At 37.5% G+C, this 17,031-nt stretch overlaps 1 protein-coding gene across 4 annotated transcripts in view; it reads left to right on the forward strand.

Annotated features, from left to right (window-relative positions):
• Positions 1-9,663, forward strand: part of LOC106070498 (uncharacterized) — a 33,619-nt gene extending 23,956 nt beyond the window's left edge. For all 4 annotated transcript variants that reach the window (XM_056034841.1, XM_056034839.1, XM_056034842.1 and 1 more), the window contains 6 exons: positions 437-1,051; positions 1,574-1,784; positions 2,797-3,051; positions 7,877-7,984; positions 8,193-8,318; positions 8,404-9,663. In XM_056034841.1, the coding sequence (XP_055890816.1) occupies positions 437-1,051; positions 1,574-1,784; positions 2,797-3,051; positions 7,877-7,984; positions 8,193-8,318; positions 8,404-8,653 (1,565 nt within the window). In that variant the 3' untranslated portion in view covers positions 8,654-9,663. The remainder of the gene's footprint in view (positions 1-436; positions 1,052-1,573; positions 1,785-2,796; positions 3,052-7,876; positions 7,985-8,192; positions 8,319-8,403) is intronic.
• Positions 9,664-17,031: the final 7,368 nt, after the last annotated feature.

Raw genomic sequence — 17,031 nt, forward strand, 5'->3', positions numbered from 1 at the left:
GACATAAGCTGTCGACCATTTCTCTCCATTCCTCTCTGCCTTTTGTCATAACTAGAATCTCTTTTAATGACAGGTCCATCCATTCTAAAGATGTTTTCCCATCGCTTTCCCTGTCTGACACTTCTTCTTTTCCCTGGTACTGTTCTCTACAGAAAGGTCTTGAAGTCCTGAGGACCTTGTGATATAGCCATTTGTGCATTTGTTGACAATGGTCAGCAGGTCATAGACATCAGTATTTTAAGTAAAAACTGTGTCAGAAGCTTTAAATACTTCATATCTATTGTTTCTTGCGAAGGAACCAAACCTGAATGACTGACCAGAATTGCTCAGTCCAAAGCAGCACTTATGAAGCTCAAGACCATCTATGTCTATATAAATGTGGGAAATAATTTTCAATATTGTTTTCATTCAAATGTCTCTTGTTTTTCCTTCACAGTTTTGTCTGATTCCAAGACAAACTATACCACATATGCCTCACCATCCGTTTTATCACCAGTAACTCTTGGTGGACAAGAAACTTGTGATGGGGGTCTTAGTGACAGACAATTAACTTTCAGGGACACAATTCCTTTTACAAATGGACATTTCCTCCAGCCTAAAAGTTATGAACGAGGGAAAGCTGACCAGAATCATGCAATCAATCAGGCTGATTCTTTGTGGCAGTTTGCTTTAGATTTACATTATTGTCCTGAAGACATCGAGAGAAGTTTATCACAGTATGATATGAACAACATTGTGAAACCTTCTGACTTCTTAAAGACTCTTGATGAAATCAAATCTAGTCGACACTGTGGTTTGAAACAGGCCAGTGGCGCAACCGCCCAGGCTCAAATTACAATGGCTACCAAAGGTACACATATCCATGTTCCAATTTCAAATGTTGCCAACACTGGCAATAATGTCACTAACACTGGCAATAACATTGACTTAAATGATAGTGTGATTTTTGTTGGCGAAGAGGCTCCAGCTGTTTCAGTGCTGGACACTGTAATCATTTCTGATGATGAGGCAGACATTGAAATAGACAGCACAGTTTTAGCTTGTACTTCAGGTAGGCTGTTTTATTTATCAATGTTTGACTATATCCACTGTTACTATCCTTCTATTAATTCTTAAAATAGATGCTAGGCTTCTTGTTTTTTCCAGAAATGTGTTTTAAAAAATGTATGTATCTATGATAGGGTATAACCATGCCCACAATTTTCCACATTTGTATGGAATTTTTTTTTTCCCTTTAGGGGTGAACTACCATACTTAAATTAAACATGCATAACTTTTTTATTAATTTTTGAATCGGAAAATGTTAAATATTTGTTAAAATGGAATTTCTTATGATTCAAATAGAAAACAAAATTGTCATATTTATCCATATTGTCACACAAATTGATATATTAACAAATTTAAAACACATCTATTGGAAATTATTAGATCTACGAACTTGCGAACATCATCTACATTATATCTACACTCAACTGCACTAATAACCACCCAACGGTTCCTTAATTTACAACACAAATCATAACGTACAAACATTCAACTCCTAATCTCATTTACATTCATACATTCTCTCTAGCAAGGGGAGCTACTGGAGGTGGGCTACTAAAATCACCCAAGAGAGGTAACTCCAAACCATCCTATCCATCACAGAGAGACATTCGAAGACCTACAGTCAATACTTTACAGACAAATGATTCTACTGAGTCAGAGGAAAATACCTGGCCAAAACAGGATTACAGAAAAGACCTTAGATACATTGTCATAGATGGCAGCAATGTGGCTATGGCGTAAGTAGCTTTTTTTTTCTGCTTTATGTTTTCTAGCTTGATGTTGCTAATTGCTTCATTTTATAATGCTGTCTATAAGCCTTTTAGTTTAATTTGCTGAGAAGCACTTGGGTTTTCATTTGTCATACACATTAACAAAATAGTTTGTTTTTTTGAAGATTCTTTACTACTGTTCACTAAAGAGTATTTATAATTGGGGGAATCCCCCTCCATGAGACTATGGCATTGTAAAATCATTGGTGACTTCCCTTTAGCTTTCAGTTGCTCCTTTCACTTTAAAATTGTTCATATTATCAACTTTAACATTTGGCTGCGATATTCCACACACTATGAAATTATTTCCTTTTTCAATTCATTTGTATTCCACTTCCTTTTCCTTACCTTGCTCTTCATCTTCTTTGAAGCCATGATTTAGGTCTATGTTATTAAAATAATGCACAAAAACACTAAATATGAAGGATTTGTATAGATAACGATGACCAATCAAAACTGTCTCAAGTGACATGATGCTTGGTGTGAGATTCTGATTGGTTGTGTGTGGGTGACATGGTTGTTTTGTATCCAGATTTTGCCCAGTATTCAGTGCAAAATGCTTTGTTTGTATCCAGAATGATTAATTTTGTTATTTTTAGTTTAATGATTTTACATTTTAATCATCTATTTTAAATTTAAATATTATTTGTCTTTAGACTAATTGGTCATTTAGTCATCAGTCATTAATCTGAACACATTGTAGAGAGATAAGGCAGATCTTTTGATTTGAATTCAATTGTGCTGCAAGATAGTTATGAATTAAAGAAATTTAATGAAAAGCATAACACAAGTGCCTTTTGATATTTAAATTACAGTTGTCTATTTTCTTAAAAGATAGTTCATTTTAGAAACATTAGTTAACAAAACAGGCAGAATTAGATGGATAACCAAATGTTTGAATCTAGACATGTAATGTTAGGCATTAGGGAATGCTAAGAAAAGTTGTTTAACTAATATTCATTTCTCTCTATTTAAATAGACATGGTGACAATAAATGTTTCTCAGTACGAGGTATTGTTATTGCTGTGAAGTATTTTAAAGATAGAGGCCATGACAGAATCACAGTGTTTGTCCCTGAATCTCGACGTTATGGAGATCCTAGTAAAGGATGGTATAACTCAGATCCCATCAGAGGAAAACAATTATTAGAAAAACTTAACCAGGATGGAATAGTTAAATTTACACCAGCTCGTCGATTGGATGGTGGCAGAATAATAGCAAGTTATGATGACAGGTGGGTGCAGGCTTCTTTGTTGTAAAATAATAGCACAGCCTTTCTGGCTTAGTGTTTTTGTCCCAGACATAAATGTGTATATATATATATATATATATATATATTTACGATCTTCTCTATCAGGCCTTCTGTAAGACTAAGACTAAGACTGCTTTATTGATCCTTACGGAAATTTGTTGTGATTACAAGGACTCGTTTCTCATATAAAGACAACACAACAGAAACATACACATAAATACAACAGACAACATGAAGAGTTCATTCATCGACTACACACAGGTATCTTGGTGCATTTCATGTTCCCTGATCAATGAGTGGCGGTGATAGAGTCTGACCGAGTGAGGTACGAACGAGTTTTTGTACCGCTCCGTTCTTGTTTTGATTGACAGCAGTCGCCCACCTCGCGACGACCTGGCGTAGTTCTGATGGAGCGGGTGGCCGTTGTCTTCCAAGATTTTTTCGATTTTTCTTAGGCACGTTTGTTCAAAAAGTTCCTTTAAATGTGGTAATGTTGTGAGTGTAATTTTTGATGCTTTTTTAATGATGTTTTCTAGACGTTGCAACAGTTTAGATGAGGCGTTGCCTTGCCAACAACTTATTCCGTATGTTAGCAGATTTTGTACAGTTGCGCCGTAAAATGTCTCAAGGATCTTCTTGTTTAATTTAAAACTGTTGAGTTTGTATAGAAAAAAGAGTCGCTGGGCTGTTTTCTTTGTCAGAGTTCCAAGGTGGTCTTCCCATGAAAGCTTGTTGTTGATGATAAAGCCTAGATATTTATATGCCTTTACTTGTTCTATAGATGTAGTGTTTATTTGCAGTTCACGTATAGTTTGTTTTTTCTTTCTAAAATCTATTATAAGTTCTTTAGTTTTTGTTACATTCAGTTCTAGAAAGTTGTCGGTGCACCAGTTTGTAAACTCTTCTATCGAGCTTCGATACTGAGTTTCGTCTCCTGAAATAAGACCGACTATGGCAGTATCATCAGCGAATTTAATGAGTTTAACTGAGTCATAGATGCTTCTTATGTCATTAGTGTAAAGAGTGGAGAAAGTACACAACCTTGTGGAGCACCCGTACATAGTACTCGAGTTGACGATTTGGTGTTGTTGACTTTAACATACTGGGGCCGTTGGGTTAAAAAGTTTAGAACCCATGCTTGTAAGTAAGGGCTTACATTTAAGTTACTCAGTTTGTTTATCATTAGATGTGGCTGTATGGTATTGAAAGCCGAGGAGAAATCTACGAAGAGGACTCGTGCGTAGGTTTTGGGTATATCGAGATGCTTATAAAGATGGTCCAAAAGCAATAGAATGGCATCCTCAGTTCCTCTAGCTGCTTTGTATGCAAATTGGTGAGGGTCTAGGCTGTTATTGACTTTTGCTACAAGTTGTTTAAGCATATATTTTTCAAAACATTTCATAACAATAGGTGTTAGTGCTACTGGGCGGAAATCATTTAAGCAATCTATTTTTGGTTTCTTAGGCACTGGTATGATTTCTGAAGTTTTCCAGATGTTTGGAATTACGCACGTTTGCAATGACTGGTTAAAGATATGACAGAAGATAGAAGAAATTTGCTCCGCACATAGCTTGATCAGCTTGCCACTAATTTTGTCTGGTCCAGAAGCTTTTGTTACGTCTACTCTTTTAAATAACAAGGTCACTTCATCCTCAGTTACAAAATTGACGTAGGGCTCTTGTTTTCCTTTGGACAGAGTGTTGAAAAGTTCTTTGTGTAGATCAACAAAATCTTCTTTGTCAAAACGAGAATAAAAATAATTTAGTTCGTTTGCGAATTTCTCATCATCAGCCACTAAAATTTGTTCTCGTTTTGAGGCGCAGCCTGTTATTTTCTTTAATCCTCCCAGCATTGTTTTGAGTTGTTCTTGGCAAAGAAATTCTCAATTTTTTCTTTGTATGTTTTTTTCCCTTCAATTATTGCTTTTCTCAGTTTATTTTTAGCATTTATAAACTCTTCCTTGCTAGCCTTATACTTTGTTTTCTTTTCAGTAATAAGGTGTTTGATTTTTTTGGTCATCCAGGGCTTATTGTTTCCATAGACTTGTATTGTTTTTGTTGGAATTGTTAACTCCTCGCAGAATGATAGATATGAGTTAACAGTTTCTGTTAGTTCGTTTATGTCTGGACAGTTCTCAATAAGGATTTCTAAGTTAGTTTTCTCAATGCATCCTCATAGTTTTTCTACAGCCTCTTCAGACCACATCTTGACCGTTTTTATAACTCTCTTTGTAGTTTTAAGAGTAGGTTTGTAATTTGGTATAAGATGGAGTAATACATGGTCAGATTCTCCAAGTGGGAACAAACTTTTACATTTGTAAGCCTGCTTAATGTTTACGTAGCATTTGTCGAGCGTTCTGCCCTGCCTTGTGGGGAGGGAGACATACTGGCAATAGTTTGACAGTGTGTTGTCAATATTTAGGTTGTTGAAATTTCCAGTTACGATACAAACAGAGTCCGGGTGTTTTGATTGTACATTGTGAAGCACATCAAAAATTATTTCCGACGCAGTCGCTGTGTCAGCCGTCGGTGGTATGTACACAACAACAACACACACCTGGGTGAATTCTCTAGGCAAGTAGTAAGGCCTAAGTGTGACACACATAAGTTCAATGTTAGGGTCACAAATTTTATTCCTGATGTTCACATTATTGGCGTTGCAGTATTCCTTGTTTATATAGATTGCGAGTCCTCCTCCTTTTGACTTTCCACTATTAATTGTTCTGTCTGCTCTATAAACGTAAAATTTATCGAGATCAACAGAAGAGTCGGGTACCGTATCATTGAGCCAGGTTTCAGTGAAACACATTAAGGAACACTCCCTAAATTGATACAGATGTTCACAGCAACCTGTTAATTCTTCCATCTTATTTTGTAAAGACCTAACATTGCCTGTTACGATGGGTGGAAGGAAGCCTCTTTGTCCTCTTCTTCTACACTTAACTCGTATTCCTCCTCTACGTCCTCTCTTCTTACGTTTTGTGCTAGGGATTTGTTCGGTTAAAGCCTTGGGCTTAGGCTCGTTATTAGGTTCCAAGATGGCGGGTGTGTTGTCCATACTGTCAAGCGTCTTACCACAAAACTCCACTGAAATACACGTTTCCACACAAATTAAAATCCATACCAACATTAGAATCCAAAAGACACAGTGCATATCCATTGAAACATTTGAGTAGTAACAAATGTCATGAAATATTAACAGAAAAAAAAAATAGAAAAAAGAGTCCAGTATAATCAGGTCGCCTGCTGTGCAGCACCCCGGAAGTCTATAAACACTGATTAACACAAGAACTTGACAACAAGAGTTTCAAAATAACAATGTGGCAGTTTAATGACAAATACATCAACAGCCAATAAAACTCTATTGGCTTCACTAACTTCAAATGCTTTAACACAATAGAACGGCCTACTTAATAACACTACTACTTCTAGACTCGGACAGCTACATTTTCAAGGACTCACTTTGTACCACACATGTCCTTACTGCCTTGCTGTCCTGGACTCTTACACATTGTCTCTCAACAGTGAAAGCTTTCGATCATGTGACCATAACACAGGTCATATTTGCATGTACTAGCAGTAAGGTCCCTTGTTCAACAGCCGTTGACCTGTGTGATTCACCTTAGTCTCGTGTGTCAGTAGGTCAAACACACTTTAACACACATTAACCCTATCAGTCCGCCACTGGAGTTAAGCAATATATATATTGTTATAAACTTGGTGGTAGCACAGATGGGGGTAGTGGTGTGAGTGTAGTCAGCCGATGCAAATCGCCCCAGGCCAGCGCTAGAAGAGCGGTCAACCGTGACGAGTTACGATGGTCAGCCGAGACGAGTGTCAACACGGTGGTTCGGGAAGGATCGACGTCGTGAACAGAGCTCAGGAGCGTCACGAGAGTTGTAGTCATCTGACCACCTAGAAACGTCGAGCGGCGTTCTGTCCGGTTCGAGAAGGCCAGTAGGGACCCTATATAAGAGCGGAGGTGTCGCAGTCAAGACGGTTCACAGCAGGGGTTCAGAGCCCGGTTCACTACAGTCCGGTCGACTACAGCACAGTTCAGCGGCGTGGTTCTGTACGGAGCATTACGACGGTTCGGTGCGGAGTACTGTCAAGTACAGTTGAGACGACTGGTGTCTTGATCTTGGTCTGCGATCGAGTCCGACACAACGAGCCTAGTATGTGAAGTCAGTCCTGAACTGTTGAACCCAGTGCAAGCCCGGAACGAGATGGTGTTATCGAAGAGATATTTGTACAGTCTTGTGGTACGTGCTGCCAATTGTACAGTATTGGCTGTTATTTATTCAACTATTAAAGTGTTACGTTACTTTGGAGCCCTGAGTTGTCAAGTTCTTTAAGTTGGTGGTGTTTGGTGCAGTTTGCAGAGAGCCTGGATAGTGAGATTCGTAACAATATCTATATATATTTGACTTGTCTTGGACATGAAGATTTAGTTGTTGTAGTGTATTACCTAATTACTGGTCATGCAACATGCATGCTGGACTCTCGTTTAGTCTTCTTGATAGTCCTGGGTTCATACCTTGCCATCCTGTCATCCTGCAGGAGGTTTGGAGTAGGAAGTAAATTATCTTCTACTTTGAAGTAACATCAGAAACATGTCAAACATTTTACAGACAACTCCTCTCCCTGATCAATGAACTTAATCTAGAAGGTCCATTGAGTGGGCACTTTACCTAATTGATTAGAAATACATTGTAAATAAAAGGAATAAGATCTGATAATTTGAAATCGGGTCTCCTAAATGTAATCATTTGAAATCAGTTCTACTAAATCTGTTCATTTCATTGCAGGTATATTTTAAACCTTGCTGAACAAGAAGATGGAATTATTGTATCTAATGATCAGTTCAGAGATTTGTGTGATGAACGAGCCACATATAAAAGGATTGTACATTCAAAGTAAATGAGTGATTTATGTTTGCTTATCATACAAATTAAATTTTTCTTTAACATAAAACTTTAGTGGTGAGTTAGCCTGGTCTTAGCAATAGATTTAAAAGACTAGCCTGGTCTTAGCATTAGATTTATAAGACTAGCCTGGTCTTAGCATTAGATTTATAAGACTTGAATTATATGAATAACCTCAATTTGTACATATGAATTTCAGTCTTCTTCAATATGTCTTTGTTGGAGATGCATTTATGCCTCCTGATGATCCACTGGGTCGCAATGGTCCAAAACTTGATGTGTTTCTGAAAAACCCTTCTTACAACAAACCTAATGTATCATTCATGTGAGTAGTTTATTTTGTACTATGATACAAATGATGTAACTTTTATACATTTAGAATGTCAAGTTTATGAATTTGTTTTCTCCAGGCCCTTCAAAGAAGTAAACAGAGTTGACAAGCCTTGGCAGAAACCTATCATCACAGCTAGTGCTAATCCTAATGACACCAGACGAAGTCGGGAAGAAACACAACGGTTGTATGAACAGTTGATTCAGGTATTTCCCAACAAAGACCAGTCCCTGCGTGTCTACCAAGTTCTAGAGAACCACTGTACGGAAACAGACCTGGTCAAACTGACCAATTATGTCATGAATGCTCTTTTCTCTAAAGACCATTAACAGGCAGACGGCGCTGTCCATTACCCACCCAACACAAAAAGATGAATATATTGTTCCACTAACTGTCTGAGCTATGTAGCTCATTATGTTTGAATTGGCCAATAATAACATAAAAATCACTGTATGCCTTGCTCAAATGTGATTGTATTTTTATTTGTATCATTTAGATTTCTCTGAATATCTGGAGTAACCTGTACAGGAGAATGTTTATTTGGTAATAAATTGAGACAACTTTTTTTGTATACGAGTGCAATAATAAAATACTTTCTTGTGTTGATGTGTTTCTGCGTCTAGTTACAGGGCTCTGCTTATGTATTGGAAGACTTTGAGAACTATGGAGTTTCAATGAAAAACTCATGCAATGAAATTGAAGTGTATAGACTGAAGCTAACTATTCCTCCCACTCAACATTCCTTATGCTTTAATAGAAACTTTTTTCAAAATAAAATGTGATTCCCTTGTCCTAAGCAAAAAAAAAAAAAGATTCATTTCAAGAAACCAATCAAAGAATTTTATGAAATTCTTTTAAAGCATGTTTATAAAAAGTGTGTGAGATGGCTGTTGAAAAATAGAAATATCAATCATCAACTTTATTTCCTGTGATGTCATAACTGTGTATTAAAAAACGTGTATTAAAAAACAAAAACAAAAAAAAAACAATATAGGCAGCTATAGAATCCTACAATTGTTGGTTGTGCTTGTCATTTCTCTGATATATTTTTAAAACATGTATCAATATTTCATTATAAGATTTACATCTTTTAAATATTTTTTTTTGTCAGTTTTAAGATAGTCTAGTTTATAACCTTCAAAAATGTACATATGTTAAAATGATTTTTTTTTCGACTACAAATACTTACCTTAATTAAAGCAAACTTGAGCAGATTAGGACTGACTGCATCACATAAAGACAACAGAGCTGAATCAATGACAATGATCTGCAAGTCTCTAAAACTATTACTGTATACCGGTACATCTGGTGTGTTGCAATAAAAAAAAATCAAATAGCACTATAAAGACTTCATTTTATTTGAATATTTCATTGTTGAGTTCAAGTCATTGTCAAACCTATCCAACATTTCATTCAATAAACTATAGAGACATCCACTAGTTTTATCAATGAACACATATATATTTCTGTCGGAACAAAATGTCTCCACAAGAGTTCAACTTATTGTCTTTATGAAGGATATATATATATAGCCTACCAATAGTTTAGTGTTCTATTTGTATATTTCCTTATTACTTTGTGAGTTTGTCAAGTTGGATAAGTGGAAAACACAAAAAGAATTTTTAACACTTTCATGATCTACTTTTGTTCTCTTGATTCTTATTGTCTTAATGATTTCAAATAGAATTCAGAAAATGATTAGGTGTAGATACTGTAAAGGCATAGTGAGCATAGCTGGCGCCCGGTTCACGGTATTTCCCCTTTCCCCGTTTTCAACATATAAAAAAATGTATTACCTACTTATAATATCTACAATATAGACCTACATGCATTAGGAATAGTCACTACCTAACTTCGCTTTTACAAAATACTAATACAGTTTTCAGTGCTAATAATAATAACATACAAGAAAGATAGCCTAATAATAATAACATACAAGAAAGATAGCCTAATAATAATAACATACAAGAAAGATAGCCTAATAATAATAACATACAAGAAAGATAGCCTAATAATAATAACATACAAGAAAGATAGCCTAATAATAATAACATACAAGAAAGATAGCCTAATAATAATAATATACAAGAAAGATAGCCTAATAATAATAACATACAAGAAAGATAGCCTAATAATAATAACATACAAGAAAGATAGCCTAATAATAATAATATACAAGAAAGATAGCCTAATAATAATAACATACAAGATAAGGCTTGTCTTGGAGTCCGAAGACAAATGAAGAAGAATAATTTCACGTGGCTACGCAGTCCAAGCTTCGATCTACATATTTTGCCACATCCAGCACAGACTTAACCCTTGTCGATTCAGGTTGTCCTTACCACTTTCTACGTCTGTCCTCTGCAGTGGATTTTCTGTTGGTCTTAAAGGTGTAACCTGAAAGAGACAGCCTGGCTACGATGTCTTACTATTAAATCATTTTTAAATGTAATGGAAACGTTAAAACTTGTCATAACCTATCACCGCAATTTCCAAATGAATTTATGTCATCCTCTGGAATTCACATTTGATAATAAATAAATTAAAAACACTAAACTAATAAATATAAGAACTTTTTTATTGGATTCGATCTCTCATCGATAACAAATGTTCAAGGTCGTTAGGTATGTAGAGATTGGATGCGCCCTTCAATGAGTCACTGGCTTTGGTTACGTCTTGAGATGGGGCAGAATCTGGAGTGACTGAACAAGCCAATTCTGGTACGGCAGAGTTTGCCACAGTTCGTACATGTATATACATCTGTGCTAGGGCTAGCTGACATAGGCCTATATATATATTTAGGCCCAGGAGAGGCGCGGTAGCTGAGCGGTAAAGCGCTTGGCTTCTGAACCGGGGCCCCGGGTTCGAATCCTGGTGAAGACTGGGATTTTCAACTTCGGAATCCTTAGGCGCCTCTGAGTCCATCCAGCTCCAATGGGTACCTGATATTAGTTTGGGAAAAGTAAAGGCGGTTGGTCGTTGAACTGGCTACATGACACCCTCGTTAACCGTAGGCCACAAAAACGATGAACTTTACATCATCTGCCCTATAGACCACAAGGTCTGAAAGGGGAACTAGTTAGGCCAGGTTCACATCTAACTTTGCATTCACTTGCACCTATCCTTTGATCTGCTGTACCGTTGGGGCACTACACAAGATCTGTCAACCTTCTTTCTCCATTCTTATCTCTCATTTGTCTTTGATATAATTTCATTTTGGATGTTCTTTCTGAAAATATTGAAGCCTGCCTGGGTGGACCACTTCGGGGGCCGATTTTGAGTTTGTGTTTCCACACAAACTGTCTTTGTAATCTTGTTAGCTATTAGTTTTGTGCGAAATGTCTGTCCGTCCGTCCCGTATAGATCTCGTAAACTAGAAAAGATATTGAAAATCCGACATCACAATATTTTAGACCATTCAAAGTTCTGATGCAACGGCTACTTTTTTTTTCTGAAAGCGAAAAATCTAATTTTTAAAATCAGTTATGCAAGCAGTTTTTTAAAGAGAAAAAGCTAATTAGTATGCATTATAAGTTAGACCTAATTTAAAACGAATAGTAATCTTGTAAACTTCATTTTCATACCTTTTTTTTTCTTTGTATTGGGGAAAATTTTAATTTTTTTTTTTTTTTTTGAGGATTCAAATAAGAGATTGATTAAGTAGCTAACACTTGAGGATTTATTTCTGTGGATTACTTGTGTTTCTGTGTTTTTTTTTGTGATTCTGCGGATTTTTGTGTGTTACTGTTTAGAGTGGACGGCGCGAGGGTTGTGTAGTAAAGTACTGTGTAGTTTGTAGTGTAGTTATCGTCTCTTTTCTGTCTCTGTACTTGTGATAAACCCTTGTAAAAATGTCAGTTAAGACATTTTTTATTGAAAAAAAGGACCTGGATGGTGGACTTGTCCACGCCCCAGGTACCTTGCTTCTAAAGCTGTCAGGCCAAGGGGCTGTTAAGGCCACTATGGCGAGCCTAATAGAGTGCCTGAAACTAACACCGGACGAAGTGAGTTCTCTCTATCGCTTCGAGAACCCCTTTGTCTGGTTCCTGGTCCCAACATCCGCCCGAGTGAGAACCCGTATACTAGGGAAATCATTCGGGAATGATAAGGACTTCAAGGTAGATGTCTTTACCTTAGAAGACGAAAAAATCAGGGTTACCCTTCACTGGGTAGCACCAACCATAAACAAATCAAAGATAGGAGAAATCTTTGGAGCCTTTGCAGAAGAAGGCTCCAAGATAGAGCCTATCAAGCTAGGCAACTCAGATAAGTGGGCGGCTTGGATCAAACTCCGCAAACAGACAGAACTCCCCCATTATATTCAGTTACGATATGAGGACGATCCGAGGACCTATAAGGTCCTCGTGACCATCCCGGGACGTAGACAACAGTGCTGGCATTGCGGACAGGATCAGCACTGGTCAAACCAGTGTCCAAATAGGGCGAACCCCAGACGGGACCAAAACCCCACAGAAGGTGCAAAGGAGGTAGGAGGGAAAATCTCCTATGCCATGGCCCTTAAAGGGGAGGGAGAGAAAAAGCAATCCGAGATTGATCAACAGCTAAAAAAAGATGGCTTCACAATGGTTGAAAGCAGCAAAGGAGGGGGAAAAAAACAAATAGAAGCTATGGGAGCTACTCCAAGTGGTCTCCCCCCACCTAACAGCCCTGAAAACAAATCTAAGCAAAGTAAAAAAATTAAAACATCCGGAGGGGCAAGTTCAGCACCCACCACCCCAACCAAAATAACAAGAAAGAGGGCCCTCTCTCTCTCTTCCTCATCAGAGGATCTAAACGAGGATCCCCGGGTAGAGGGGGGAGAAAAGAGAGGAAGAACAGTTCAAGCTCGAGCTGAACCGGTACGTGACGTTTTGGCGACGCCGTTTTGGCGACGGGACGTTTTGCGCGAGCCGTTTTGGCGACGGGACGTTTTGGCGCGAGATATCATTTGACGATAATTTAATAAGCACGTAACTTTTATAATAATGTTTATTTCACTCTACCATAATATTGTATGTATAGTATGAATTCTAACACCGTTCAGCGAATTGTTTTTTTTTTTAATTATAAAGGTTTTGCTTATTTCATGAATATAGGCCTATAATAAGTCAGATTCCTGAATGGTTATGACATGCTATATGTGAGTTCTGCTAATCGCACTGGATGACATTTTTGGATTTCTTTCCAAAAGATTTAGTTTTTTATTTGACATTAGTGTAATATACGAATTAGCTAAGTCTCACACTGTAATATAACAAAACATCTAACGCTCTATTACGCTGAATGACGACAATAACTCCACACATAGTAAAGATCAAGACTCGGAATGTGGTCAGTACAAACTCTAACGTGAATCCACCAATATAAACAAACACTCTGGGCGACAATAGATAGAAACAAATTCACGACACTAAGATACTTTGAAAAGATATATTTTGAGAAATTGGGTAGGAGTGATTTGGGTGACACATCTCGCATTGACGCAGGTAGAGTTAAACAAATGAAGACAAGACCAGCACCGAGCACTGGTCGTTGGCGTCATGCGTCTGGCGATCATCTCCTTGGGAATGGTCATTACATGTGACACCTATCCCGCCCCCTCTCTTCTGCTCACATTTCACTCCTTGTATATACTCTTTCCTCCACCCCTCCCCTCTCTCACGCGTAAGACGATAATCTGTTTCTAGCACTCCACTTGACATCCCTAGGTGCGAATTTATAATCCTTAATCTTTAATTCCGAGAGCGGCCCAAAGTCTACATACCAAAGTCATTAAATAAACCAATGTTAATGTAAACAAATAATTGCATCAATTTTTAGTCTATCATCGTTTCATTTTTTTTTAATTTTTTTTTTAAATTTTAAAGTAATATCTTAATAAACTTTTTTGAAAATAAAAGTGTGCCTCTTAATAAACACACATACACAAGCCAAAACGCAAACACACATTTACATTTAATACGTGAAAAATATGTCTTAACACAAACACTCATGCAAAACATAGATATGAATAATTCTTTTAAAAGAAATAATACAATAAACGTACATAATGTATATCGCGCCAAAACGTCCCGTCGCCAAAACGGCTGGCGCCAAAACGACCTTCGCGCCAAAACGGTGGGGCCAAAACGGCGTCGCCAAAACGGCGGCGCCAAAACGTCCTGCTTCGAGCTGAACTTTCCAGACTCCCCGTCAGTGCTAGTCATAGATGAGGGCGAGGACCCTAACACACATTCAAACACATAAACAACAAAGCAACTCTTAAAGATAAAACGCACACACACACAATAGAATAACAAACACGCAAACCAATCTCACACACTCATGGCAGACATCAAAATTTTGACACTCCACATCAGAGGGCTTAACAATAAACACACCTACATAGCACACCTCACAAGGAAATACAAGCCAGATTTTATCTTTCTGCAAGAGACCAACACACAGTTAGAGTACAAGGCCAAAAAAGCAGTCTCTCTTATGGGCCTCCGGGAGGGTTATTTTAGTTTAGGTAGAAAGCCACGAGGGACAGCCATTTTACAAACATCCAATAGGTTTTCAATCACACACTCATATCAAGACAATAGCGGGAGGATAGTAATAATTAGGACAAGCTCACAAAAACACACATACACGTTAGTCAACATTTATGCACCCGCTCAAAAAAAAGAGAAACACGAGTTTTTTGGAATGCTAAGTGACATTCTACACACTCAGTACGCAGGAGAAAATTTGATAGTAGGGGGTGATTTAAATTACATTGATTCCCAATTAGACAAGCAAAACACAAACACAGAGGGTCCTACTCCTCATGTAACAATTAAAACGCATGACTATTTGGGGGGAGTCATCAAGGCTTTCCGGTTAGTAGATGCCTATAGAGAAGTAGAGGTCACGGGCCGGGTCACCACGTTCAGGGACAAGGCACACCAAACAGAAACACGGATAGATAGAGTGTATGTGCCAAGGGCGTGCGAAACAAAAAGTGTAACACATCTCGTAGAGACTTTACAATATACAGACCACAAAGGAGTCTTAGTGGAACTGCTGAACGCTAAACTAAAAAAGAAAAAACAAAAAACACCGATCTGGAAACTTAACAACGACCTCCTAAATGACCCGCTCTATTTAAAAACAATCGCAAACCTCCTCAAAAATATAATACATGACTCAAACACACCCCATTTCAAAGTCACACAAATATGGACGCTAATTAAAAGCTCCATTAAGCAGCAAAGCCAAATACTGGCCACACTAGTTAACTCAAAAAGGAAAAAAGAAGAGGAAAGACTTAAAAATTTACTAACACACGAAGAAGACGAAGCAGCCAAAACACATATACTAACACAACTAGAAGAACTATTTAACTATCAATACAAAGGAGCGGAATTGAGGTGCAAAAGTAAAAAAATAACCGAAGGGCCTAACAAACTTTTTCTATCAGCAGAACAAAACATTCAAATTGACAGAACTATTGACAACATTGTTGATAGTAAAGGAGAAACTATACAAGACCTGGACAAAATAACAGACACATTTACGAAACACTTTACTAATTTGTATGACAAGGAACAGACGGACGACAACGCACAAAAAGTATTTTTACAGAACTGCAAAGAAATACCAATTACAGAACAGATAGAGACAGACGCTCCCTTTACGCTAGACGAACTGAGGGCTGCTTTAGATACAACACAAAACAACAAATCCCCTGGCCCAGACGGTCTGACGTTTGAATTTTACAAAGCCTTTTTTCCCCAAATAGGACCCCTACTATTAAATCTATACAGCGACATGTTAGTGACAGAACAGTTACCTAGAGATTTCAACTTAGCATACATCACACTTCTACCAAAAAAACAAGAAAACAACACCTCACCTAGCGACTTTCGACCGATCTCACTTCTAAACACCGACTACAAACTCCTGACGAAAATGATTTTTTTAAGACTAAAACCCCTCATACCACACTTAATAGGACAGGACCAATACTGTAGCAACCCAGACAAAAACATCGACGAACTTAACCATTTTTTAAGAGACATTATATATTACTGTAAAGACAAAGACTTGAAAGCAGCCCTCTTTTCTATTGACCAGGAAAAAGCCTTTGACAGAATAGACCATGATTACCTTTTCAAAATACTAGACAAGACGAAGACAGATGGAAGAATGAAGAAATACATAAAGCTAGTTTACACTGATGCCACAAGCAAACTCATAATAAACCAAACCCTTAGTGGCAGTATCCCTATTAGAAGATCTGTTAGACAAGGGTGTCCCCTTTCTCCCTTTTTATACACCCTTTGCCTAGAACCCCTTTTAGAAACCATCAGGCTAGATAGTGGAATCACGGGGATAAAAATCCCAGGCCCCACGCCCGTAGTTAAAGTTAAAGCATACGCTGATGACACCACCCTTTTTCCCTCCTCAGAAAAAGACATAGCCGCAATCATAGATAAGTTTATTCAATTTGGGAGGGCAAGCGGGTCAAAAATCAACATAAATAAATCTTGTATTATGGGATTGGGCAGGTGGGAAATCCCCTTAAACATCCCCTTTAACCTTAAAATAGAGAAGGCAATTAAAATATGCGGCATCACGTGGACAAGCAACCCAACATATTACCACACACAGCAGTGGGAAAATATTTTAAACAAAACCAAAAACACACTTAAAAGATTTCATTATACAGCAACTACTATAT

This window comes from Biomphalaria glabrata, chromosome 7 (genome assembly GCF_947242115.1).
Source record: "Biomphalaria glabrata chromosome 7, xgBioGlab47.1, whole genome shotgun sequence".
In the NCBI taxonomy this organism is placed as follows: Eukaryota; Metazoa; Mollusca; class Gastropoda; family Planorbidae; genus Biomphalaria; species Biomphalaria glabrata.